The sequence below is a fragment of the Tiliqua scincoides genome, chromosome 4, assembly GCF_035046505.1.
Source record: "Tiliqua scincoides isolate rTilSci1 chromosome 4, rTilSci1.hap2, whole genome shotgun sequence".
Taxonomy (NCBI): Eukaryota; Metazoa; Chordata; class Lepidosauria; order Squamata; family Scincidae; genus Tiliqua; species Tiliqua scincoides.
Window position 1 is genome coordinate 162,059,378 of NC_089824.1, and position 26,854 is coordinate 162,086,231.

Consider the following 26,854-nt stretch of genomic DNA (forward strand, 5'->3'; position numbering starts at 1 on the left):
AACATAACCCAGATATATAGAAAACAGATAAATTTGAGTGCTCTGCATGTTTGCTCTGAAGTCTGACAGTATTCAGCAGGACTTTCTCCCAGGTAAATTTGTACATCCCATTGCATTCAGCAGAGCATAAGGTTGCACAGTTAATGTAACATGAGCTACATATTGTCTTTCAGGTAACCTTTGGAAACACAATGGCCTGATATTGACATACAGTATGTCCCTAAGCAGTTTCTCAGCTTGTCTCCTTCTGAGCCCAAAGCTTCTTTTTGCTTGAGAATCTTTGGAAAAAGTTTTGAAGGCAGCATCTGAGCACCTCTGCTGGCAATTTCACTGTTCCTGCTGTTAGAGAGGTTCCAGAGCTCCATTCTCAACACCCCCACCACTCCCTCTCAACTACATCCCATGCACACAGTAGAGTCAATCTTAAAGCCAAGCACTTTAAGAGAGATCTGAGTGCCCTTGACAATTTTCCCCCCTCTAAAGCAACATCCAGACTGAGACCACAGCAGAGGCAAAGGGCTACAGCCCCTTCCCCCAGGACACTGGAATGCCAATCTAAAAACCACAGTCTAGGACTTTTTTTTCCTCTGACCATAGGATCTGAAGTGTTTTAGAGTCTACAACCAATCTGCCGTGGCAGGAAAGGTTGAAAAACTGCAGAGGGAGAAACAGAGTGGACAAAACCAGGACTGCAAATTTCAGTTGAGCCACCATTATTAATCTGTAGCTGCAACCTGCAAGAGACAAAACTGTGTTGGGCACTTTAGACATAAACTGCTTTATTATTCATCGGAAAGGTGAAGCCCCCCTTTCTGATTAATCATCAGAAAAGTGAACATAGGTGCCATACCGAGTCAGGCCATTGATCTATGGCTCAGTATTGCTGACACAAACTGGCACTTTTCAGACAAAATATTTTTTCTCTGCTGTACCTGAAAATGCTGGGAATTTCTGCACAAAATGTGCTCTGTTATAGGGCCACAACCTGGGGAAACTATACTTAGAGTGTGGTTATTGTCCCCTGACATTTGGAACCAAAAACTATCCCATACAGATATCTATCCCATACAGGCAAGAGAGGGGCAGCACTAGGACTGAGGTCCTCTAGCTGCACACCACTTATGTTGGCCAGGAAAGGGGACCAGAGAAAAGGTTGGGGTGGGCATAAGGAGGTGTTGCCTAGTAGCAAAAAGTGGGGAGGTGGGTGTCCAAAGAAAAGTGATCAAGAGCGGATCCAAAGGATGTACACAAGTGAAAGGGGGTGAAAGCTGTCCCTTGATGGGAGAGTGATGATGCTGGTGGATACAACAGGAAAAGAACTGGGAGCAAATCTTCAGAAAGGGAGGCCATAGCTCAGAGGGTCAAGCACATCCTTTGCCTGCAGAAGGTGGAGGGTTCAAAACCTGGCATCTCCAAGCAAAAAGGAAATCAAGTGGGAAGAGGCTACCTGAACAGCTGAACAGTGTCCTACCTGAACAGCTCTCCACAGGCTGCAATCCTGTCCACGCTTACCTTGGAGTAAGCCCCATTGATTGTAATGGGAATTACTTCCGAGTAGACATGCCTAGGCTTGGGCTCACTACTGGCCAGATCGCCCAAGAGGCTGACTGTTCATCGAAAAGCCCTTTTCTGCCCAGGGAGCAGTGGGGAGGGGCAGGAGAGAGATCAAGGAGAGCCTTCCCGTCCCACCCCCGCCGCCTCCGGAAAGGCCAAGAGGACCGGCGATGGGGTCCCGTGACTCACCAGCTCCAGCTTGAGCGCCCTGATCTTCTCCCCCAGCCCGTTGCGCAGCCCCCGGCTTGGGCTGCCCCGGAGCAGATGAGCGGTGGGGTCTTCCCGCAGCCAGCGCAGCAGCCCGTCGGGGGGCTTCAGCCCCACTTTGCTCTCCAGATCCTTCAGGTCGGGGGGCAGCAGGGGGAGCTCAGCGCATCCGCCCGGCGCCTCCATCCCCAGGGGGCGACTGGATCCTCCTCGGGGTAGAGGCCTTCTCGACTCGCAGGGGCGCTGCAGGGAGTCAGGCTGGACATGGACGCGGGGGGTCTCCTCGCTCAGCAAAGGGGGCTGGGCTGGAAGAGCAAGGGGCGCCCCACCGCACCCCACACTTGGGGGCAGTTCAGGAGGCGGGGGCCAGGGATGTCAGGGCCTCCAGCCCCCGAGGTGCAGGCTGTGCCCGGGCGAGAGTCCTGGCTCCCAGCAGTGCCCACCGCGCGCCCATCCCTCCGATGCCAGCAGGCTCCGCCGCTCCCTGCTGCTGCCTGTCATAAAACCCCTTGGCTGGCACGGGGCAGGAGGCGCCCTTGAGGTCTCCTTCCAGGAGGACGGTGGGCTGACACTCAGGGGGCTGGCACCAGGCACCGGTGCCCGCCTCGACGCCAGGCTGGGGGGACAGCGAGGCAGCCGGAGTGGCCAGGCTGTCCCTGCCCCGCGTAGCTCCCAAGGCGCAGGTCTGCTCCTTAAGGGGGTCTCCGCTGCGCAGCCATCAGAGGGCGATCCCGGTGACGTCCCGCGGAGCTCCTCTCCCGACCCACCTGCCCGGGATAGGAGAGCACAATGCAGAGAGACGGACTGCTACAAGCCAGCTACCGCCAAAGGCAGCATATAAACGCACGCGCGTCCCCGTATTTCCTGGAGTGGAGCGCAAGCAAATGAGTCAGCACAGCAGTGCCCTGCATTCTGGGCCCTGCGGACGGAATCCCGCTTGGCATCACTTCGCACGCTTCGCCCGTGTCAAGTCACCCCCCACCCAACTGCCAAAGAGGACAAGGCACCCCAAAATGTAGGACACCCAAGAAAAATGTAGGACATGACAAAATAAAAGCTAAACACACTCATCTATTGATTGCATGTGGTCAATTTAAACTCTATAGAACTTATGATTAAATTTAAAACCATATACCATAAAATTTATTCATTGCAAGAAGGCTATGTATTGCCTGCAGGGACCCACTCACAGGGAAAAGGAGGACATTTCCATTCTTTTCCAGGACACGAGGCTAAAAAAGAGGACATGTCCTGGAAAAGGAGAATGTCTGGTCACCCTTTCCCCCACCCCGTCTCCACCCAAATAGCTGAACAGTCTTTTTAAGTGCACAAACAGCATCACAATGCAGGACACTAGGCCTTCTCTCCATACCATCAGGGCCCAGCACTAGTTCTAGGCTAGCCCCAGGTCTGGCCATTTGGCTCCAGCATTTTTTCTTTCTCACTTCTCTGTGATCAGATGCACTACCACGTTAGCAGTCTATTGGAATGTGCCACACACAATAGCAGGGCAGGTTCTCCAAAATCCTAGATACTGTTATTAGGGCAGATAATACTGAAAGGATTTGCTAACAGAATATGTTCTGAAGAGGATGTGTGTGTGCGCATGTGAGGGGGGGAGGCATGCCCTTGGGCTGCAGAAGGAGGGGCCCTTTTATCTGCTATGAAATCTTGGTTCAGAACTTTGCACATCTCAGAATCTGCTACTTATGTTTTAGTACCGGGACCCACTTTTTAGAATGAGAATCTGTCAGGACCCACTGCAAGTGATGTCATGACTGGAAGTGACATCATCAAGCAGGAAAATTTTAACAATCCTTGGCTGCAATCCTACCCACACTTACCCAGAAATAAGTCCCATTTACTATCATTGATAAAAGCATATGCATAGTAGTCTGTTAAAAGTACAGATCTGTATCATTTCCCCAAATCCAGTCACATCCCATGGCAGCATCAAGTCTAATATATTAAAAATAAAATATTAGAATGAATGGGGACCCACTTGAAATTGGCTTGAGACCCACCTAGTGGGTCTCAACCCACAGTTTGAGAAACACTGATGTATATTATCTGTATTCTGCCTCCCCTATGCTCCAGACTACTGAAGTTAATGATTTCTTAGCAGTTGTTGACCTCCTAAGACTTCATATAAACAGCAGGTTAAACATGCCAGTTAAGCATGTATATTACATTGTAGCATAGGTTCTCCTCCGTATCTTGCAAGGCCTCTGTGTGCTTACTCCCAGGCCAGGCAGAAATCCAACAGGTGAACCTTCAATTTCTACCACCTCTGCAGCTGCAACTCCTTGCTGGAAACAGCTGTGCAAGCTAAATTCCCACAAATCATGCTGTTGTTAAAGACAAAAAGAGCTTGTGCAAAGAAGCCATGGAATGAGTTTGTGGTTCAGGAAACTTGTTCTGTGAACAAGTGTTTTAATATAGCCAGCAGCTCTCCATGTGAGATCATCACACAGTGCTGGCTTTTCTCCCAGTTAGGACTAACCAGCAGGTGGATATAAGTCTTTCCTTCAGAAACCAGCAGATGCTCCCATACAACCATTTTTCCATCCTGGAGAAAATTTCCATGGACCTGAATTGCAATCCTATCTGGGAGTAAGCCCCAATGAACACTGTGGGATTTCTTAGGAGTATTCTATGGGAGTATTCTATGGGAGTATTTTGAAGCTCAGTCATGCTCCTCCAGCCTTACTTTTTTCAGCACTCATGTACCATTTGTTTGAAACAACAGAATGCTTGTCACTGGCTGCTCCTAGGAGGTGAAAGTGAAAGAGCATTTTGTGGCGTCCTAAGGACTAATACATTGACACCACAATCCCATACATGTATGCTGAAAAGTAAGTCCCACTGAGTTCAATGGATGGCACTCACTCCCAAGTGTGTACTGTATAGCAGCATTTCTTAACTAGTGGTGCTTGTATCACTGGTGGTACTTGAATTGGTGTCCTGTGGTACATGCAGAACCCCCAGACCTCCACCACCTGGCAGTGAGATGCAATGCAATGCAACAAGCAGCAGTAGGGGGCAGAGTTCAATCCTATGCCTGTCTACTCAGAAGCAAGTCCCATTACAGTCAATAGGACTTACTCCCAGGTAAGTGTGGATAGGATTGCGGCCTCAGCTTGGTGTGCAGAGTCCAGCATGCACTTTTTGCACACTTGACAAAGCTCTCCAGTCTGCCCTGAACCTTTTATCAGTGTTTGTCACATTGTGTCTGGCCTCCCAATCCAGAAGGAATAGACATTGACATCATTGCCAGTTACTTCCAGTGGTACTTCCAATAGGTGGACCATGCAAAGTGGTATTTCAGGGGACAAACATTGCTGTATATGATTGTAGCCTTATTATAGCATAGGCTTTTGTGGACTACAGTCCACTGAAGTTAGTCTTTCAAGTGCCACAAGACCCCTTGTTGATTTTGCTACTATGGATGACACTGATGTCCCTCTGGAACTTGTTTCCAAAGATGTGAAAAAGCCTCAGCATAAAGCCTTAGGATTAACCATCCTCAGCTGCGAAAGGGGTGAGTTTCTCTGCTGGTATTACAGTCACAGATCTCATTTGTCAAATTGAAGCATCACTCTGCTGCCTCTCTGTGATAGCTTGAAAGGATTTCAGCCATTTGCAGCCAAAGCCCCACCAGCAGGCTTCTTGATTTATATGCATTAAAGATGTCTTTTGGAGAGGCAGAAGACACCTTTGTCTTATTATTTTTCCCAACACCAGTTGGAGATATTGAGTCTAAACTTAGACTGAGATAGCACCAGGCAGATAGGTTCACCCAACAGCAAGAAACTGGCCACTGAACTCAGAGGACATCTGCAGCAGAGATGGCTGTTGTAGCAGGCTATTGAACTATACATCTAAGCCTGTGTGAGAAAGAAGACATTGGAACGAGGCTCTCAAAGTCACAAGAACTGCTCCACTAGTAATGGGGAAAGTCTTAGGGCACACGATAGCATGAGACCTATGAAGTACATGCCCAATCTCGTCTGATCTTGGAAGCTAAGCAGGGTCAGGCCTGGTTAGTACTTGGATGGGAGACCGCCTGGAAATACTGGGTGCTGTAGGCTTATACCATAGTCTTTCAAGACTGAAGGTTGCCAACCATATGAAGTACTGCGGCAGGAGCTGTGTTAGCCCATCAGTAATAATTAGTACATTATACAGGCCAACACACATTTTGCTTCCTTAAACGTTACACCAATTCCTGGGTATATTTGGGGTGCTGATTCCAAAAATGGCATCCGTTTTGCCCTAACTCGTCTAGTTTTGGAGACACAGCATAGCCTCTTTAGTGAATGGTTCAAGCAGCTTCCTCATGAGGAAGCCATGGTGTAGGCTTCCTCATGAGGAAGCTGCTTGAACCATTCACTAATGAGGCTATACTGTATCTCCAAAACTAGACGAGTTAGGGCAAAACGGATGCCATTTTTTGAATCAGCACCCCAAATTCATATCAAACCCCCATAAAGTTTGGGAAAAACTTTTCTGACCCTCAATTTTGTAGGCCTGTGTTATTAGTACATTAGCCATAAAAACAAAGCTTGACTTGTGCCCATCTCTGCCAACATCCTGCAGTGTAGACCTTGAAGAATTGCCTCCTCTCTGTGTTTTTGTTTTTTTTCTCCTTATGCCTCTTGGAAAGAACAGAGGGCTTCATGTGCAGAAGATGTGCGTTTCCTGCAGCCTAACCCCACTGTGCTCATTTTGGATTCAGGAACAGAACTTGGGTCACAGCATGCGCCTCGCAGGAAGACTTGGGCTCCAGCAGTGCTCTCATTATCCCTTTGACAGGGGAAAGATGGCAGGAGGACCACAGAGTGAGACTGTATTAAGCATTTCGTGTGGTCAAATATGTGAAGAAAGAGAAAAAGAAATCCAAACAGGAAAGCAATGTTTATTGGAGGTAACACATCACAATATGTTTTGAGCAAACCCTCTTCATCAGGAGAATAACTATGGAATGCCCTTTTTTTCAAAGCACATGGAGTCTGAACAGTAGCATAGCTATAGGGGGCACAACACTAAGTTTGCAGGGCGCCTCAATGCGCCGTATAAGCTGCCCCTCCCCCTTACTCTTAGAGCCATTCCTGGTGGCAAGAGCAATGCAGAGAAGATGCCTCCACTTTGCTGTCGCCGCTGGGAATGGCTCTGATGGGGGGGGGAGTTTACATGGCGCATTGAGGTGCCCTGCAAAACTTAGTGGGATGCCCCTCTGTAGCTACACTACTGAGTCTGAGAAGAATACAATCTAGGAAATCCATTAGAATCCATATGCCAGGGCCGAACTACATGTGATGGCAGGAAAACCATGTCTAAGGCTACAATCCTACACACACTTTCCTGGGAGTAGACATGCATAGGATTGTGCTGAAAAATAGGTTACCGCATGGTAGTCATGCACAACTTCCATTTGGTAGTACCAATGGCCTCAAAGAGCTGCTATTTTAAGCCATTTCTGCCCAATGTTGCATATGATCCCTGCAACGCACCAGGGATCAATTGTGTACACCTGTGAGCTGGGCAGGAATGGGTTAAAAGGAAAACAAATCCCCAGTTAGACAATGACGCATTTAATGTCACATCTAGATTGGCTGTAAGACAACACCCTTGACAGGCTCAATAGCAAAACTGAGTGGAAGGTGTAGGTGGCATTCTTTCTGCCTCATCCCAGGCCCGATGCAGAAAAAATATATAATGTATGAAGGTGGCAGCTATCCCATAATGTATCAGTCTCAGTTCACTGCACTCTGTGGCTTCATGCTCCAGGAAGCAAGCTGGCACATGGCAAGCACTGCAGCTAGCAGATGGCTGCAACGTTCCATTGACGCAACTCTCCTGGGAAGATTTCCAAGAAGCAATGGATATCAGGCAGATACACCCTCCTCCCAATACTTTTCAAAGTTGCTACTGCTCTCATTGGAAGAAAAGCCCATGCGTGAATGTATGTAAATATATGTAAATGTACATATTTATAGGAATTAAAATTGAAGCTGAGCTTGGCAAAGGGGGAATCAAGGTAACAACAAAAGTGTCAGGAGGATATGAAACTAGCCTTATGATAATCAAATATGTTTGCACCCCAGACTCTTCATCCTTTGCATGTACTATCTCCCAAATTCTCAGACACACCAAATCCTAGCATTTTATTAGAGACATTCTACTCATTGTTACAAAGTTCACAGCCCATGCAGTATAAGATTAGACCCTCTACCAACTTTATTGTACTGAACTGGCACTGTGAAGTTTCTAATGCTGAATGGCTGAGTTGATGTAATGGCATGGAATGTTCAAAAACATTCTGACTATTTAAAGAACACAGCAACCAACTATAGTGAGAGGATGGTAAATTGTCTGTTCGACTGGGATTAAATTGTGCATAAGATTTATTTATTTATAACATTTCAGGGTTATTTTATCCAACCCGAAATGGGTACTTTAGACATACCACAGAATAGAACAATCGAATTCACACCTACATTGAAGAACATAAACCTAATAAAACAACCATAAATACAAGCAGCATCAGAGGAACAAAATGTGCTGTTGATAACCTTGCCTTGGATGCCCTTCGGTGAGATTCAGATTCCAAATCAAATAAATAAATAAATAAATAAATAAATCCACAACCATTGAGAAGTTAAGAAAACAAAGAGCCCAATCCTATTCTCCTTCTCTCACTTGCTGATGCAGCCATGCCAAAAATGGGCATGCTGTATCCAGCAAGAGGGGGCAGATTAGGAGGCTTCAGAGGTGAAAGGGCATCTAAATCCCTTTACACCTCTGAAAGCCCGCCCAACCCGCAATCAGTATCCAAGGACCAGTGCCAATGGTATGCTCTGTGAGTCTTCTGCAGCCAATTTACAGCAGTGCGATAATATCCTGCAGCCATAAATCTGATTACACAGGCCAACACACATTTTGCTTTCTTAAACGTTACACCAGTTCCCAGGTATATTTGGGGTGCCGATTCCAAAAATGGCATCCGTTTTGCTCTATCACATCTAGTTTTGGAGACACGGCATAGCTTCTTTAGTGAATGGTTCAAGCAGCTTCCTCATGAGGAAGCCAACACCATGGCTTCCTCATGAGGCCGCTGCATGAACCATTCACTAATGAGGCTACACTGTATCTCCAAAACTAGACATGATAGGGCAAAATGGATGCCATTTTTGGAATCGGCACCCCAAATTCATATCAAACCACCATAAAGTTTAGGAAAAACTTTTCTGACCCTCAATTTTGTAGGCCTGTGTTATATAGGATTGGGCAGTATGACATGGAACATGCATGATCTGAGGGGACACATATAGAGAAGAAGGCACTGCAATAAGTATGTGGAACAAAGTCGATAAGAGATTTAAAAGTGAGAAGCAACACCTTGAACTGGATCCAGAAGCTAACTGGAAGCAAGTGCAGATGATGCCAAAACTGGAATGAACACACTCTTCAGTTCAGGCCAGGTAATGGGAAGGCTGCTGCCTTTCTTCGCCAGCTAAAGCCTCCAAAACATTTTAAGGGCAGTCCAATACAGCACATGTCAGGAGTCTAAATAAGAGGTGGCCATTGCAAGGATGAGAACAGCTAAATCTTATGAAGAGCCTGGAGCAACATTGTGAAGAAGGATGGCTAGCAACTGAGGAGAGCCTTCAAGAAGTCCAGGCACTCTGGAGCAGAGAGCCCACAGGCCACATGACTGTGAAAAGGTGGCAGTACACGCCTGGGGTGATGGGAAGGAATCTGGAGAGAGGGAAGAATGTTTGGGGAGAAGAGCTGAGGAGACAGGAAAGTTGCGCCTATTGAATGGGAAGGCTCTGAAAAAATCTCCAAACACTTGAGCTCAGAATGTGTTGTATGCTGTTGGGTGGAGGGTGCCTGAGGCAGGACAGCTGACAGCAGAATGTTCAGCCTTAGCTCAGTGGAAGGGGAGATGGGGAGATGGATCATGCTGACTGGCCACATGATCTGTGTCAATCAAGACTCTCTGTAGCCCCACTCCCTGATCTCTGTGCATTCAGCACCTTCAGCTCTTGCCTGCAGAGGCAAACAGTAAGCCCAGGGAATGTTCTCAAGTTCTGGTCAGCTCAGGTTCCAGAACCTGGAAAGAAAGACACCCCCCCCCCCCCGTGTTCGGCCCTTGCTTTAGCTGACAAGGGTCAGGTGTAAGAGATAATCCCATTCCCTCTCTACCCAGTTCAAGCTAAACAGCTGGTCAGGTGAGGAATGCAGGACAAAGCACATCCTGGGCTCATTCCACACATGGATAGCAAGAGAGGGACAGCAAGGCAGGAGAGAGCACAAGCACACAATAGGAAATGGACATGCACTGGATGAATTTACTTTCTCCTTTGAAATCATTGTTTGGGAGGGAAACAAACAGAACTAGATGGTCTTCTGCAGCATCTCAATTAAATGCAGTCCTACTCATTTTCCTTCATATATTACTACAAAGGCACCACAGGTGGCAGCAGGGCATTTTTGGTGATGGTGTCCTCCCTATGGAGGCCATCCAACCACTCACATGGTACAGCTTTAGGCATGCTGTGAAGACATGGCTCTTTGGGAAGACTTCTGGTGCTGCCATATTTTCATTTGGCTTCAAATGGTCTGCTATGATATTTGCTCTTGCACTTACTCTGAGACTTGTAACGCTTATACTGTAGTTATTGATTTGTTGTTAAAAGTGGTTTCTAATTTATTTTTTGTGAGCCACTGCATACCTTCAGGGAAGAAGTGGGATAAGTGTATTTAAAAATAAACAAAATATAATAATAAATAGTACTGGAAAGGCAACTTTGCTAGAAGTATGCATCTGACACACTCAATTGTGGCTACTACCAAGACACTGAGACAAAAGGACTGCTTACCTGATCTGGTGAGCCAACTCATTCTGGTGAGCCAGTTCATTGATAGTGTGATCTCCCCACCACCACCACTACCTTCTTTTCTGACAGCTATATGAATCAGAAGAACAGCATGCAATTAGCACAACAGGGCTTTCCTTCTGACCCCAGAATGAGATCAGCCTGCATCATTTTGCCAGCTTCTATAAGACAATGGGCAGGAGCTGGTCAGCCATTTAATTATTAATCTGGTTCCGAAAGCTCCCTGAGATTGCAGGCCACCCATGCACATCTGAAGGGAGCAGGGAGTGCAAAACAGGGTCAAGATGGCAGGGCTCTGATAACATAAGAACATAAGAACAGCCCCACTGGATCAGGCCATAGGCCCATCTAGTCCAGCTTCCTGTATCTCACAGCGGCCCACCAAATGCCCCAGGGAGCACAACAGATAACAAGAGACCTCATCCTGGTGCCCTCCCTTGCATCTGGCATTCTGACATAACCCATTTCTAAAATAAGGAGGTTGCGCATACACATCATGGCTTGTACCCCATAATGGATTTTTCCTCCAGAAACTTGTCCAATCCCCTTTTAAAGGCGTCTAGGCTAGACGCCAGCACCACATCCTGTGGCAAGGAGTTCCACAGACTGACCACACGCTGAGTAAAGAAATACTTTCTTTTGTCTGTCCTAACCCTCCCAACACTCAATTTTAGTGGATGTCCCCTGGTTCTGGTATTATGTGAGAGTGTAAAGAGCATCTCCCTATCCACTCTTTCCATCGCCTGCATAATTTTGTATGTCTCAAACATGTCCCCCCTCAGGCGTCTCTTTTCTAGGCTGAAGAGACCCAAACGCCGTAGCCTTTCCTCATAAGGAAGGTGCCCCAGCCCTGTAATCATCTTAGTCGCTCTCTTTTGCACCTTTTCCATTTCCACTATGTCTTTTTTGAGATGCGGCGACCAGAACTGGACACAATACTCCAGGTGTGGCCTTACCATAGATTTGTACAACGGCATTATAATACTAGCTGTTTTGTTCTCAATACCCTTCCTAATGATCCCAAGCATAGAATTGGCCTTCTTCACTGCCGCCGCACATTGGGTCGACACTTTCATCGACCTGTCCACCAGCATCCCAAGATCTCTCTCCTGATCTGTCACAGACAGCTCAGAACCCATCAGCCTATATCTAAAGTTTTGATTTTTTGCCCCAATGTGCATGACTTTACACTTACTGACATTGAAGCGCATCTGCCATTTTGCTGCCCATTCTGCCAGTCTGGAGAGATCCTTCTGGAGCTCCTCACAATCACTTCTGGTCTTCACCACTCGGAAAAGTTTGGTGTCGTCTGCAAACTTAGCCACTTCACTGCTCAACCCTGTCTCCAGGTCATTTATGAAGAGATTGAAAAGCACTGGTCCCAGGACAGATCCTTGGGGCACACCGCTTTTCACCTCTCTCCATTGTGAAAATTGCCCATTGACACCCACTCTCTGCTTCCTGGCCTCCAACCAGTTCTCAATCCACGAGAGGACCTGTCCTCTAATTCCCTGACTGTGGAGTTTTTTCAGTAGCCTTTGGTGAGGGACTGTGTGAAACGCCTTCTCCAGATATATAATGTCCACGGGTTCTCCCAAATCCACATGCCTATTGACCTTTTCAAAGAATTCTATAAGGTTCGTGAGGCAAGACTTACCCTTACAGAAGCCATGCTGACTCTCTCTCAGCAAGGCCTGTTCGTCTATGTGTTTTGAGATCCTATTTTGATGAGGCATTCCACCATCTTACCCGGTATGGATGTTAGGCTGACCGGCCTATAGTTTCCTGGGTCCCCCCTCTTTCCCTTTTTAAAGATAGGCATGACATTTGCTATCCTCCAATCTTCTGGCACCATGGCCGTTTTGAGGGACAAGTTGCATACCTTAGTCAAGAGATCAGCAACTTCATTCTTCAATTCCTTAATAACTCTTGGGTGGATGCCATCAGGACCCGGTGACTTATTGATCTTTAATTTATCAATGAGGTCTGAAACATCTTCTCTTTTAACCTCTATCTGACTTAACTCCTCGGTCAGGAGGGGCCGTTCGGGCAGCGGTATCTGCCCGAGGTCTTCTGCCGTGAAGACAGATGCAAAGAACTCATTTAATTTCTCTGCCATTTCTAAGTCTCCTTTTATCTCCCCTTTCCCTCCCTCACCATCCAGAGGGCCAACCGCTTCTCTGGCGGGTTTCCTGCTTCTAACATATTTGAAGAAGCTTTTATTATTCCCCTTAATGTTGCTGGCCATGCGTTCCTCATAGTCTCGCTTGGCCTCCCATATCACCTTCTTACATTTCTTTTGCCACAGTTTATGTTCCTTTTTATTCTCCTCATTAGGGCAAGACTTCCATTTACGGAAGGAAGCTTCCTTGCCCTTCACAGCCTCTCTAACTTGGCTGGATACTTTGAATATAGCTATAGAAGGAAACATGTCAGTCAGTGTAGCTTTCCCCACCATTGCCTGATAATCTGTACCTGCACATGCCTGATCTCGTCTGATCTTGGAAGCTAAGCAGGGTCAGGCCTGGTTAGTACTTCGATGGAAGACTGCCTGGGAATACCAGGTGCTGTAGGCTTATACCATAGTCTTTTGAGACTGAAGGTTGCCAACCATTTGTACCTGCCAACCTTCTCCCTTCCAGTACAAAGATACAAGCATAGTCTGTTTTCCCTTGCATTGATCCAAGCTAGAACAGAATGCAGATATCTCTCCATTCCTAGGAAGACCAGATGCAAAGGAGGACAGGGCACCTGTATGTTAATTGTGGTGTTTATGAGGACATTTGAGGTACAGCCTTTCCTACCTTTGCATGAACAGTTGCATTTGCTGAACTCTCCCCCTGTATACAGCTATTTAAAATGTTGGGAAATCTGTGTCACCCTCCTTCTGGTCTCTGCTTGGAAGCAGAACAAGGTAATTCCAACCTCTTGCTCTGTAACATCCCATGCTAAAGGGGCCGGGCATCATTGGAATGCCTTTTCCGCTGACACTGACAGCCATAAAGCCTTCAGTCAGTTGTAAGAGGTGTTTCGGCAGCATAGTAGTGCACTGCTGGGAAGCTGGCAGGAAGAGAACTGGCAGGAAGGTGGAAGCCTTCCCGCCCATGACAGTGGATCTGCAGCCACCTGCTGAGGAAGTAAGGTTGCAGGGGAAGTGGGGGTGAGGGCAGAATGGGGGCAGAGAAGATGGCATAAAGTGGCATTGGAGGTGGGGGAAGGATTGGACAGTGACGGGGGGTGGGGATTGGTGGATTGAGTCTGGGTAGGGGGCAGGTTTGGCAGCAGAGGCAGTCACCAAATCCTAACCCCCTTCTTTGATCCTTCAGCATGGGTTCACACAGACCTATACCAGCTGTTTAGCTAACACAGGTCTGAGTAGACCCCCTTATGCTGCAGACACTTACTCCCAGATAAAAGAACAATTGTTCCCTTACCCAGAGGAGATCTCTGCAACCACCCCTCTTCAGGATGTAGTGGTAGCCATTTTGGTGCCGCTACATCCGTGGGGAGGGGAATAGGATTGGGCTGTTAGAAAGCTTCTGCCACTCCTCTTACATGGACTGTGTGACACATAAAGAATAAAGCAGATCTCCAGTGAACTGGAATATAGGTGGAAGTGCTCAGTAGCGCCATTAAATTACCTTTGTGATCAGTGAAATTGTCTTCTTTTGATTTGCACTTCAGAGGCATTCAATGAATAACCTCACAAATAGCACAGTGGTTTATCCCACTAAAAAAAATTACAGCCCTGCATTTTCACTGGTTCTGCGGCTATTCATATACATGTATTCTGGCATTGTCCCCACATATGTTCATTTTGAAAAGCTGTATTTGACCAGATGTGGTGTCTATGAGGACACCACAATTAAAGTTTGTACTTTTTCATTTATACATCAACACTGATTTTATTCCCCGCCCCAAAACAATCTTTGTCTGATTTGCACCCCCTCCCCACTTAATAAATAAAAAAGAAAAGCTTGCTCTCCACCACTACCACTTTCAAATCTCTAAGGCTGCAATCCTGTGCCTGAGAGTAAAACCCCTTGAAATAAATGGCACTTCTGAGTAGATGTGCATAGGATTGTGCCGTAATCCAAACTGAGTGTGCCGCATAGTTGACAGGTGAATCTGAAAGAACCATTCATAGCTCCTCATAACAACATCTAGATTATTTTGGTACAAGTACTCTCAGCTTGAAATAAATGTGGAGTATTGGCAACAGAAAGGGTTTGTCAATTACCAGTACAAAGGTGCATTTAAAAGTGACAGAAGAGTATTGACTGGTCTTGACTGAAAAGTATGGACTGAAAAAAATAAAACTAGTTTATGTAGCCACTGTACATCTCCATGCTCAGAGCCCCAACCTGTTTTGTTTAGGCAGACTGTGATTCAGAGGATGCAGAGGCTACTTAGTATGAAAAGAGGCCCTCAGGTCAAAGTTCAGGTGATGGAGTCTGAAAGTGGACACATTGTATGGGCCTTATGGTTGACGGAGAGAGAAGGTGGAGTTTTGTCAGTCGCAGTAATGCACATCAGTTACTCAAAGATGACAGAACTATGGAGATTGGGGTGTGCAAGGACTATCTAGTTCAGGGGTTCCCAAGGTATGAACAGTGGGCCACATCCAGCCAACCAAAACATTTTGAATAACCCATTGAGCCCACTGCCATTATAATTATGTGCCTCCTGCTCTTCCCGCTGCTTCCCCAATGCACTGCTTGCCTCCATGCACCTTCATCTTCCTGCTGGTTAAAGAGACTGCTGACTGGGTCACTCTGGCTGAGATGGAACAAGCAATTCCCACACCAGCAAATATTTTTTTCTGTTGTTGTGAACACTCTTAATGAGTTATGTATAAAATGTATACAGATCCAAACTTGTTATACACTGATTTTTTTATACATGGATTTGGCTCAACACGAATGGCCACTGCAAATGAAAAGGAATGTGCTGATTCCTGAAAAAGGGGGGAAATGCATCCCTTTAAAATCACAGTTTAAAAAACTGCTTTTTACTGTTGTAGGGAGATAGTTGTGCAAGTGATTACAGGTATAACCTAGTTATCCATGGATTTGGGGGGGGGGGAATTCACAGTTTTTTCTGTCTCAAGGCTGATGAGAAGTACCCTTTAAATTAAAGGAAAACAGTTGTTTAACAATAGCCTCCTTAATGGAGGAGAGGGCACCTGGCTGACAATCCATCAATCATTCTCCAGACTTCACTCCTCCCTTCCCCCTGAGCATATGAAAGAAGGCTAAATGGCAGTAATTATCACGCATTCTTTCTCCCTTGCTAGGGCTCCTGGTGAAGGGAGAAATTACTGCCTCCTAGTGAAGCCTAAGTTCCTGGAGAGAGACTGATTGCCACTGTGTGCATTTCGAAAGGTCAGCAAGGCTGTTTTTAAATCACCAGAGCAAAGGGACTTTGTTTTCTAAATCGATTTGCTTTAGTGTGTTTTTTGCCATCCACGTGAGTCCTGAGAAAGTAACCCTCACGAATAATGAGACACAACCTGTATATTACACTCTATAACAAACCTGCTCCAACCCCTCCCCCAACAGCAAGACTGTCAGTGCAATCCTAACTTGTGCTGAAACAAGCAGGCTGTGCTGTATGCAGCGCAAATTTGGGGCTGGCTGAGGTTCAGCCTGAGGCAAGGGGAAAAAATTCCCCTTTTCCCAGGGAAAGCTGCAGCGGCCCCAATGGGTCTACTCAGATCTGTGCCACCTGAAGAGGTGGTGCAGATCCAAGCAGAACAGAGTAGCCAGAGCCACTCCGTGCTGCCTGGGAGCGGGGCTAGGATACATAACTGCCGGAACTTGGCCCTGCCTCCTGCTCCTCGGCTGCCCTCCTCCCACCACAAAATGCCTCCTCCCCCCTCCCCACGTCCCCCCAGTCCCTTGCACTGGCCGTCTTTGGCCAGCACAAAACTTACTGGGCTCAATCAGCATGGATGCTGGATCTGGCCTCTGTGCGCCAGCATGAGTCCCTGCGCTGGCCCAGCCAACCCACACGGAGGCGTAAACTTGCTTTATGGCAAGTTTGTGACCCTCTCAGGCTGGCACAAGGGACTTGCGCCAGCTGAGCACATCCTTTGAATTGCACTCTGAATGATGTGGCTCTGGCAGCTAGAATAATCCAACTCTTTAGGATGGCCATCTGTTCCAACCTCCTGCAGTGGAGTGGGACTTCCCTAATGCTCTTAGTACATTGGCGCACACCATCCAGAAAATGCCTTCCCTTCTTGGATCAGGACCAAAAGCAGTGCCACCTATAGAGTAAGGTTGTCTCATTGCTACCCACCAGTTACCAGCCAACCTGACCTGCAGGACATTTTCTTTCTGCTCCTAAATATGGCACTTGGTTAAAACCAAGTGTGCAAGCAATGCCACTTCTCAATATAAAGTCTGCTTAACTTTTGCATGAGCTTCATCCTATTCGATATCCATCACTGAGCTATACACTTTTCTGATGCCTGGAGAAAAAATGAAAGCACATTCACAGACCTTAGAGGAAAAAAATTATTTCTTCATAGGAAATAATAATGTTGCCAACCCATAGGGCACTAGAATAGAAACTTAGCCCACAGTACAATTTATCATTGCCTTTGCTTTTTGAAGGATGACTTCTTGGACAGAGAAGGCTAATTCCACCCACGCTATTACGCTGCCACCTAGTGGTGCTGTAATGCAACCTCCATTATACATCCCCCCTAATTTTTCACTGTTAGGTCTGCTACAAGCTGCAGACTTTAAGGCTTTTCCATCATGCTTAACTTTATTTCTGCACACACACACCACACACACCTTTTGTTCAGATGAACACCCAGCCTAAAAAAGAGTTCTGGAGAATTCAACAGTGTGCTTGCTACTTTGTGATATTACTTATTCCTAAAAAAGATATTGCCCTACTATTTCCTCCATTTTGTTCGAGGGCAACAGACCTCTGAATATTAAATGCTGCATTAAAACAAGGAATAGCCATCACCTTTATAAGATGCAAATAGAGCACTGGCCCACCAGGCTCAGGTTGCCCCCAGTTTTCACCTCTTTACCATCTCTCCAGGGGGTGGCAAGCTTGCATTCTCAACCTTTATAGAACTCAGCAGGCAAGCACCTCTGTACTTCCTCCACAATTGTCATCCTGCTCACTCCAGCTTCAAAAAGACTGGATGGGAAGAGGAACTCTGTAGAGAACAGTGGGTGGCGCAGAGCCTCATCCACCCTACTCTGTACTACAGACTCCCACTCACTGAACACCCAGCCTGTTTGAAAGCAGAGAAATGCAGGAAGATTGTGGCAGGGCCAGAAGAGAAGGAGATGGGACAGCACTGCTGCCACAGCCCTCTTCTCATTTGCCCAAAGAGCATCCCTATCCTCAGCAGTTTGCTGCTCCAGACTCCAATGGTCACTTGGTGGTCACAGGCTGGGTGTTCTGTGCGTGGGAGTCTTTAGAGCAGAGTAGGGTGGCTGATGCTGTAAGCCAGGGGTCTCCAAACCCTACTTAGTGGGCCACTTCCAGCCCTCCAGAGGATTTTATCCAGCCCACAAGGTTCCCAAGTGTCTCGGAACTTAAAGTAGCTCAAAAGTGCACTTCCAGGTTTCCCAGTCACTAGAGGTGCTGAGTGCAATGTCATGTAATGGAAAGAATGTTATTCCATTACATTGCATTACATTCAGCACCTCTAATGACTGAATAAGATATACAGTATACTGATGCTGGGAGACCTGGAATGTAAAGTTCATGTCTAAACTTATATGGAGCAGAAACTGAGACCAAAAAAAGTTTGTGATTCAAGTTGTAGGTTCCTTGATGCTTTTATCAAAATCCATTCCCCCTCTTCCTGTGCAAATCAGTTTTGCCCTCTGCTCCCTCTTTCTTTCACCCCATCTACTTACTGTATTCAATCAAATTCTCAGCAGATCAGTTTTCTGTGTATGCATTATTTATTTATTTTCCAGCCCTCAACACTGTGTCAGATATACAGTGCAGTCCTAATGTCAAAAAAACCCTGCTCTACATCATTGTCCCCTTCTCTGGGTGGTCAGTTTACCAAGTCTACCCTGACCACAGAAGCCAAAAACCAATACTAAAGGGATTGTCCTACCTAGGATAGGAATGATGAATAAGGAAAGGGATATATGAGTCCAGCAAGAATGAGAAAGGAAATACTGTATTTCTGCATTCCGCTTCAGCGGGAATAGGGATTTCAGGAAGATAAATCAAGATGCGGTTATGGTTCCTATATACAGAAAAGGTTGCCAAGGGCTAGAACCAGGGTGACCAGATACAATGGAGGACAAAGTGTCTATACCTTTAACCAGTGTATAGAAGAGGGGATTTTGGCAGGTGTAGCTTTTTAAACCCTTCCATGTTGAGCTGCACCTGGCAAAATGTCCTCTACTAAACAGTGGTTAAAGGTATAGGCACTCTGTTCTCCATTGTATCTGGTCACCCTGGCAATGATTCCCAAACTTTTTTGACTGGTGGTTTCTTTGGCCTACTGGGCCATTAGCCATAGCTCCTCATTAGAGGGTCCAAGTGAAGTCATAGAGCAATACAGACATACTGTATAGTACTGAAACAAATTTGCCTCAAAGTAATTCTTCCCCAAATTCTGCTTTGTATTCTGTAGCTCTGAGGTAAGGGAACAAACATTCCCTTACTTTGAAGAGGTCTCCGTGAGTGACACTCAACTGCAGGATGCCCCACACATCCCATTGGCAAAGCACTGACATAAGGGGTTAGGATTGTGCCCTTAGGCTGCAATCCTAAGCACACTTTCCTGAGAGTAAGCCCCATTGAACAAAGTAGGACTTACTTCTGAGTAGACCTGGTTAGGATTGTGCCCTCAGTCTCTGACATGTAGCAGTCAGCATTTGACAACATCTGATCATGGCATATTGACACATTCTGACATGCAGCCACCATTGTCTACCAGAATTAGGATACAGCAGCAGTCAATATTCAACCATTTTTGACAGATGTCTTGCAACAGAATTTGGTAACTGTAAATTACCATTCAAAACATTTGAATGTGGATGTCAAATTTCAATTCCAAAACTTGTATTTTAAACTTAATGGTCAGATTCAACAAAAAAAAGCTGATTGTGAAATCTGCACAAAATTTTAAAATTTTGCAAAACTTAATTTCAGCTCAAAAAAATTCAGTTCATATATCAGACATCAGATTGAACTTCACTGCTGTCAGTCTTCTTCCTCCCAAAACAGAAGCTTTGCGGGAGGGGGGGGCCCTCTGGGTGTTTTCTCACTTACCCAGACTCAGCCCAGAATTCTTGGGTGCTCTCCATTTATAGAGGATTACATGCCTGCCTTTCTCTAAGATCATCACACTCATGGTTGACCACCACAGCACTCAACTGGGAGCATAAGATAACTGGGAGCATGGGAGCAATTGGGATGTGCCTCAAAAAATACCAAACAAAATGAGATTGAAAACCCATCACCAGCACATTAACATTTTTGACACACCCACATCTCAGTACCCACTTCCCCTTCCCCTTCCAAAACCATATACTCACAAGGATATTCCTTCTGTAATCAGATCTTTGTTCCTTTAGAGTTGCTTGTAGCATTACACAGGGATCTCTCACCCCTCCCAAAATAGCAGTCAGTCAAGTGCTCAGCTAAACTCACTATAAATCACTTCAAGCAACCCCTAAACTTGGCAACCTCCTCTCACTGCCTGGTTCTAGTGGGATTTGGATCAAAACAAGGCAGGAAGTCCTTTGCTTTTGATGGAACCCCAAACCTGGGTATTGCAGATATTTTTGTTTTTAGTCCTCTCCTAGCTAGTTGGGTTTTGTCCACTGAATGCATGGAAGAGGCTGCCCTCAGCCTTCAGTTCAGAATAGGATAACAATTCAAATAATAATTAGGACAAATTAAAGTTCTGTCTTTAGCATCCCATCCACCCTCTGGAGTCTGGACCCAACAGAAGTTTTGAATGGTTGTAGAGGAGCAGTGCTTCCTCCTAAGATCAGAAGCTGCAGGTGATCACAGACCATGTTTACACAGATCCAATACTGTTGGATCCAATGTTGTTCAATAGTGCTTACTGTCAGGTAAGCATGCATAGGATTGTACCATTAGAGCCTAAACAGCTACTCAGCGAGTTTCAGTTATCTTCCATTCCCACATCCCATCAGGGTCTTGTCTTGACCTCGAGCAGCTATTTTCAACCAGTGTGCTGAGCCACACTGGTGTGCCATGAATAGTCCTCAGATGTGTGGTGGGATTTGGGGGAGGGTCAGTAGGCCCATGAGAGGGATGTGGGCCACCCACCAGCAGCATGGTGGGCCTTGTCAACAGTAAAAAAAAAAAACTGATGGTGTGCCATGACAATTGTTAGCACCTTATCAGCGTGCCATAAGCTGAAAAAGGTTGAAAACTGCAGACTCGGAGGAAGCCTTTCAATCAGTGGCTCTTTTCATTTTTTTGACCTTTATTGCCTTTTATCTGGACCACCTACTGCTGGCTGCCAAGTTCTGGATTCTTCAGCCAGTTTCTTGTTCTGTGGGGCTGGGGAAAAAATGTCGCTGGAGGGGGTACAAAGCAAAGCACTCCGTTTTGCAGGGAGCACCCCCGCAGCGTGCAAGAGGCCCCTCCCCTTGCGAGCCCTTCCAGGCGGGGGAGGCGAATGCTTGGAATGGCTCCGAAGGGGAGGCTCCCTGCCAGACTTAGCGCTTTGCACCCCCCTCTAGCTACGCCACTAGCCCAGGGATCACCTACAAGCGCTGCTACGGCAGCGGAGCGCACCGACAGCAGGGCTGGACGGAGCAAGCAGACGGTCAGCTCCCTCTCCCTTCCCAGTGCGCGGCCAATCGCCCTCTGCAGCAGCCCTGCTCGGCTCGGCTCGCCACCTCCGCACGCCCGGGCTGTGCGCCTGGCCGGAGCCTTCTCCTTTAAGAGGAGGCTTCTAGCTGTATATCCCGCGCCGGAAGCAGGCAGGCACGTCAACTGCAGACTCGCTGGGAAGGTGCCTGCTGCTGGCCGGAGAAGGCGAGCGAGCCCAGCCGTGGCACGCGGTGCTGGAGCGCCCTGAAGGTGCCTGGCCATGGACGGGGCTCCAGTCGCAGCCCCTGCAGAGGCAGTAAGTGGAGCGCCGTCCCTTTAGAGTTGCCTGATGAAGCTCGAGCGGGGGAGATCTGCTGATCCCCCCCCCTACAGACTCTATGATCCCTTCTGCATCATCCAATGGGTCTCTTTTTGGCCGCAGTCGCTCCGGCTGAGACACTGTTGCAAGTCGGTGCGCCTGCTGCTCAGCCTGCCCTTGCGGACACTCGGGGCCCAGGGAGATCTTCCTTCCCAGGCAGGCTCCTGGGGGCTCATTGGCAGCCCCTTCTCTGCACTCTGGGGTTGCCTTCCTCCTTCCCCTCTCCCCCTTGTCATCAGATCTGTTGAATCCAGTGCAGTTGGGCTTCCACCCAGCCCTGGGCGAGGAGGTGGAGATGAGTCACGGTGGGGAAGGTGGCTGGAGAAAGATGCCAGTTTGGTTGTACTGCACATCCCTCCCCCCCCCCCCCGCACACACTTTTGTGGCTTGGTTTTTGTGGCATATAAGAACAGGGTGTTTCTGTCACTGCCTGCTTGAAATCGACTTGCCCAGTCTTTACAACGACTGGCTCCCAAGTAAATACGCTTGGGGTTTCAGCCTCTGCTACTGAAGAACAGGTAAAGGTTTCTTTGCTGCTCTCACCTCCCCCCCCATTTGTCTGGGAACGCACTCTCTGTTTCGTCTCCCTCCGGATAAGTACAGCTAATCCGTTTATGTCTTGGCAAGCATGTGGCCAGTGTCCATCTCTCAGCTTTTTCTAGCACGGTGAGGTCAAGGGGAGGGGACTTTTTGTGCACAGATGCTGACTAGAGTGATGAGAGAACTGCTACAGCATTAACAGAGTTGAATAATCTGATGAGATCTGTAGTGATCAAGGTACCACACACAGGGTTTCTTTCTCCATGCTAAAGGCATTGGAGTGCTCCAGAAAGGGCAATGCAGCTCTGTCTATGGGGGACTTCTTGCTGGACTAACTAGTCTTAAAAAATATGTCGGAGATGCTTCTTGCATGAAGCCTACTGAGCAGGAATGAGGTCTAAGATCTCCTCTCTGTCGATCTCTTTTTCTCAGTGATTCAGATCTCCTTTCCTTATCCTTGGTTTTTGCAGCATCTAAATTGCTTGAGCCTTTTCCTCTACAGGTGCTGTCTTGCGTCCCTGAAGACCTTGACTGATTCTTTATCATTTTGGATTCTGTTATCTGTCTTGTGTTTGACCACAGGAAGAAAAAACTGTAAGCAGTTGTGAAAGGGCATTGTTTTGTCTTACTTGTAGCCATTAGCAGATACTTACCTGGATTGTACTTACCTGGATCGTAATGGGGATGCAAAGCCAACTGCAAATTCCTCAAGGAGAGTACTGCTTGGCTGGACATTAACATATAGCAAAGTTCTCAAGGGATGCTTATGAATGAGTAGGGTAAGTGGAGACAAATGCCCTTGGCTGTTGCCAGACTTAAACTTCATTGCCACTTTCTGTGCTTGGCAGGTCTGTATGGTAGAATGCTCCCAGAGAAGAACAGATGCTGAGAGCTACCTCATGTAGCTCCCCACTTCTGTCCCTTTTGCCCTTTGGCGATGGATGAGTGGAAACCCAATTTGCAAGCCAAGCCATGGAAGAAACGCAGCTGGAATCTGGCCTGGAAGTACAAGCTAACCAATCCGAGGGTGCTACGGAGGCTGTGTCAGGTGAGAATGGGCCCTGCCATCCTGGCTTCTCCTTGGGTTGCTGCAGGTACAGTGTGCATTATGTTTGGCTAAGATTCAAAGAAGATTCCCTTTAAATGCTGCCAGATTGTGAAATTTCTGTGCTTAAGAACTGGGGTCTTGCAACTTTTCAGTCCCAAGGCTGCATCATATATCTTAACATGGCATCAAGGGCTGGATGTGACCTGTAGCCGGGGTTTGGAGACCCCTGCTTTAGAGGTAAAAACTTCTACAAATGAAAAGAAGAAGAAGTGGTATAGAGTGATTATTTAAGGAGGCAAAAAGTAGCTTCTGCATTGTTCTAATTATGAAGACTGAGGGCCCAGTCCTATCCAACTTTCCAGCACCGGTGTAGCTGCAGTGCAGCCCCAAAGTAAAGGAACAAATGTCCGCATACCTTGAGAGGTGTCTGTGACTGCCTCTCCACCACAGGAAGCAGTGCATACCCCATTGGCACAGCAGCACCGGCACTGGAAAATTGGATAGGATTGGGCCCTGAGAACAGTGACATTTTGCAAGCTAGCTGACTTGCTAGTTGTAGCAAAAGCTCTTTTGCGTAGCAGGGGCTCACTTGATGCATCTAGTGACTGCTTGTGAGAGTCTGTGTGGTAGTAAATATTGGCCACGGAATTCTTTGTCTTTTTGCGGCAAGAGACAAGTCTCTCTCTTTCAAAATTGATTACTAGAGATAATTTTATATTTAGCCGAGTACCTTGGCAGTAGACCAGCTGCATTTGCTCCAGAAGAACCATATGATGAAAAGCACCTACTAAGAGCTATTTCACTGTTCTCATCTGAGAAAATCTTAGGTTTTGGATTCTTCTGGTAGCAGCATGTTGGTTCCAACTGTTTCATCTAGTTGCAGTTATGTTTTTGCCAAAGGGAGTAGAGGGTAAATATTTACAGTTAAAGCAAATGCATGTCTATTCAGAAGTAAGTCCCATTGAATTAAATGGGATCTACTCCCAGGTAAGCATGGATAGGATTGCAGCCTTGAGCAAGGCTGCTTGGAAGCTGTAGGTAGGTAGGCTCAAATTTCATTTTAACAGCACAATCCTATCCTGCACTGGAACAAGCAGGCCAGTTGGCCTGCAATGTATCCAGTGCAGGATTGAGGCTGGCTGTGTCACAGCATGGGGCAAGGAGCACTTCCCCTTATCCCATGTCGCACAGCAGTGGCCCAAATAGGACTATTCAGATCTGCACCACCTAAAGAGGTGGCATAGATCCAAGCGGCCTAGTGGTAGGCCAGGCCACTTGGGAAGGGGTGAAAATGTGGCCTATGTGCTGGATCCTGGCACCACCCCCGTCTTGGGCCTCACCTGCCCTCCCTTCACCCCGGAACACTCTCATCCCGCTCTCCACCTGCCCTCCCTGAACTCTTATGCGAGCTGATACAGGCCAGCGCATACTTGCCTGTCTGCCAGCACAGCAGGGCCCGATTCAGCCTCTGAAGGCTACCTCCTCCCACAGTGGCACAGAAGTGCCTCATGGCACTTTTGTAGCACCCGGAGGCCGGTGTAAGAGACTTACACTGGCCTAGGGTGCAGTCTGGATTGTTCCCTCCCAGATCCATTTGTATAACTCTGGTAAGTAGATAGGGTCTACTAAGTAGGTAGAGTTAAGTGGCTAAATGTTGAATCTAAATTATGGCAACTTGATGGCACATCAGCACATGCCATTTGTGTTGAAAGCTGCTGCTCTGGCAGAATGCACTGATTCAGTTTGATCCCAGAAATAGTCTTTACCTAAGCTAGAAACTGATTTGCCCCTCCATGTCTCAAAAGCATGACCAAGCAGTATTAAAGGCTGTCTGGCAAAAAAGGAGGAGTTGGGCAGTATGAGGAACTGGAGGTTAGTGTAGAGCTTACCTTACCTGTGAGCCTTTCTAGAGAGGCTGGCTGTCCTTCTAGGAAAAAAAAATCACTGTCAGCTTCCAGTCCACTGAGCCAGATTTTGAACGTTGAGTGAAGAGGAAGAAACCTCTATCCTTCTAGGCTTACCACTGTCTTTTCTTGGCAGGGCTCCTATGCATTTAAGAGCTAAGTAATGGGAAAAAAGTTCCACTTGGTAACTTTCTTCATATCTGCTCAAGCCAGGAAAAATGTCATCTGCTAAAGAAGTCCTGCTGTTGAATGGGGAAAATCTTATCCCTTTATCTCAGAGGGATTGAGTAACCTCCTGAATGCTAGTGTTTTCTCACACTGAGCAATTGGAGTCTAGTTTGTGAAACTTCCTGTCCCCACATACCCCTTCTGGCTGCACTTCTTGTCATGTTTCACTGAAACTTCCTGTGTTGCAGCATACCCATTTACTAGTGTCTGCTTAAGGAAGGATTCTCCTTGGACCAAATACCATTTAAATCTTGATATGGTTCAATGTACAACTGAGTAATGCAGACCCAAATTAATGCAGCCATTGCAACTGAACTATCACATTCTCTGAGCAGAGGGAGCCTCTGCTGCCTTCCAGCAGGTGTGCGGTTGTGAGAGAGATGGCTAATTATGAATGCAGTTCACATAATCGTGAGCAAATGTGGCAATGGAGGTGACTTAAAAAAAAAACAATTGATTTGCAGCATTGTATATCAAGTTCTCTCAAACCATCAGTTTCTCCCTTTGCCTGTGGCATTGAATGGGTTTCAATTAAAAGCTGAAACAGGAGGAGGAGGGGGAGACTGGCCTCCAGAGGCTGGATCATGCTTCTCTGTGATGCCTCTTCTGTTTATTTCTTTGTTCCATATATTTTTAGATGCTCTAATTGACTCTATGTTCCCTGCAGCATGGCTTGTAGAACAGATCTGTTTATGTAACAGAGCTTGCTCTTAAAATGCAAACGAGTGGAAGCCCATGGAAGTGCACAAGAAGGAAGCGTAATTCATCTTCTCATAGTTCTGTGTGTTGGGAGTGCAGAAGCAAAAGGTGGTGTAAGTACAGCCAGGGGAAGATGAAATGGACAGGATTTCCAGAAAGGTGTTGAGGCCCCAGGTGGACGCCTCAATGAATCCCTGGTGGGCTGTGGTTGAGAGGTCAGGGAAATGTGCCCTGTTATGCCCAAAGACTTATTGCTTATGGTACAGTGTCATGTGTCTATGCTGTATTAGAGATTCATAGACAAATAATGGCAAGTAAGTGACCCTCAGGTAGCTGACTAGACTTGGGAGACATTGAAGTCATGGGTGTATTCCCATGAAGTCATGGGAATAAAGCAAGCATCCAAGCCTTAAGGATAAGGTGAAGGCTATGCAGAGCTTCTGGAGGTAGGAACAAGGCATATTTCCTGGATATGAAAAAGGATGGAAGCTAGTTACACTTGACTCCATCTTTGGTCCTTAAGCCATTTCTGCCCAATGTTGCATATATACAACAGGGATCAAATGTGCACGCCTGTGGGCTGGGCAGAAAT

At 46.9% G+C, this 26,854-nt stretch overlaps 2 protein-coding genes across 2 annotated transcripts in view; one reads left to right on the forward strand and one right to left on the reverse strand.

The window, feature by feature from the left end:
• Positions 1–21,746, reverse strand: part of LURAP1 (leucine rich adaptor protein 1) — a 33,874-nt gene extending 12,128 nt beyond the window's left edge. The window contains exons 1-2 of the mRNA XM_066624625.1: positions 21,420–21,746; positions 1,744–2,127 (exon numbers count right to left, since the gene is read on the reverse strand). Coding sequence (XP_066480722.1) covers positions 1,744–2,127; positions 21,420–21,746 — 711 coding nt within the window. The remainder of the gene's footprint in view (positions 1–1,743; positions 2,128–21,419) is intronic.
• The window catches only part of POMGNT1 (protein O-linked mannose N-acetylglucosaminyltransferase 1 (beta 1,2-)), a 30,493-nt gene continuing 25,276 nt past the window's right edge, over positions 21,638–26,854 (forward strand). The window contains exons 1-2 of the mRNA XM_066623938.1: positions 21,638–21,780; positions 23,232–23,431. Coding sequence (XP_066480035.1) covers positions 23,321–23,431 — 111 coding nt within the window. The 5' untranslated portion in view covers positions 21,638–21,780; positions 23,232–23,320. The remainder of the gene's footprint in view (positions 21,781–23,231; positions 23,432–26,854) is intronic.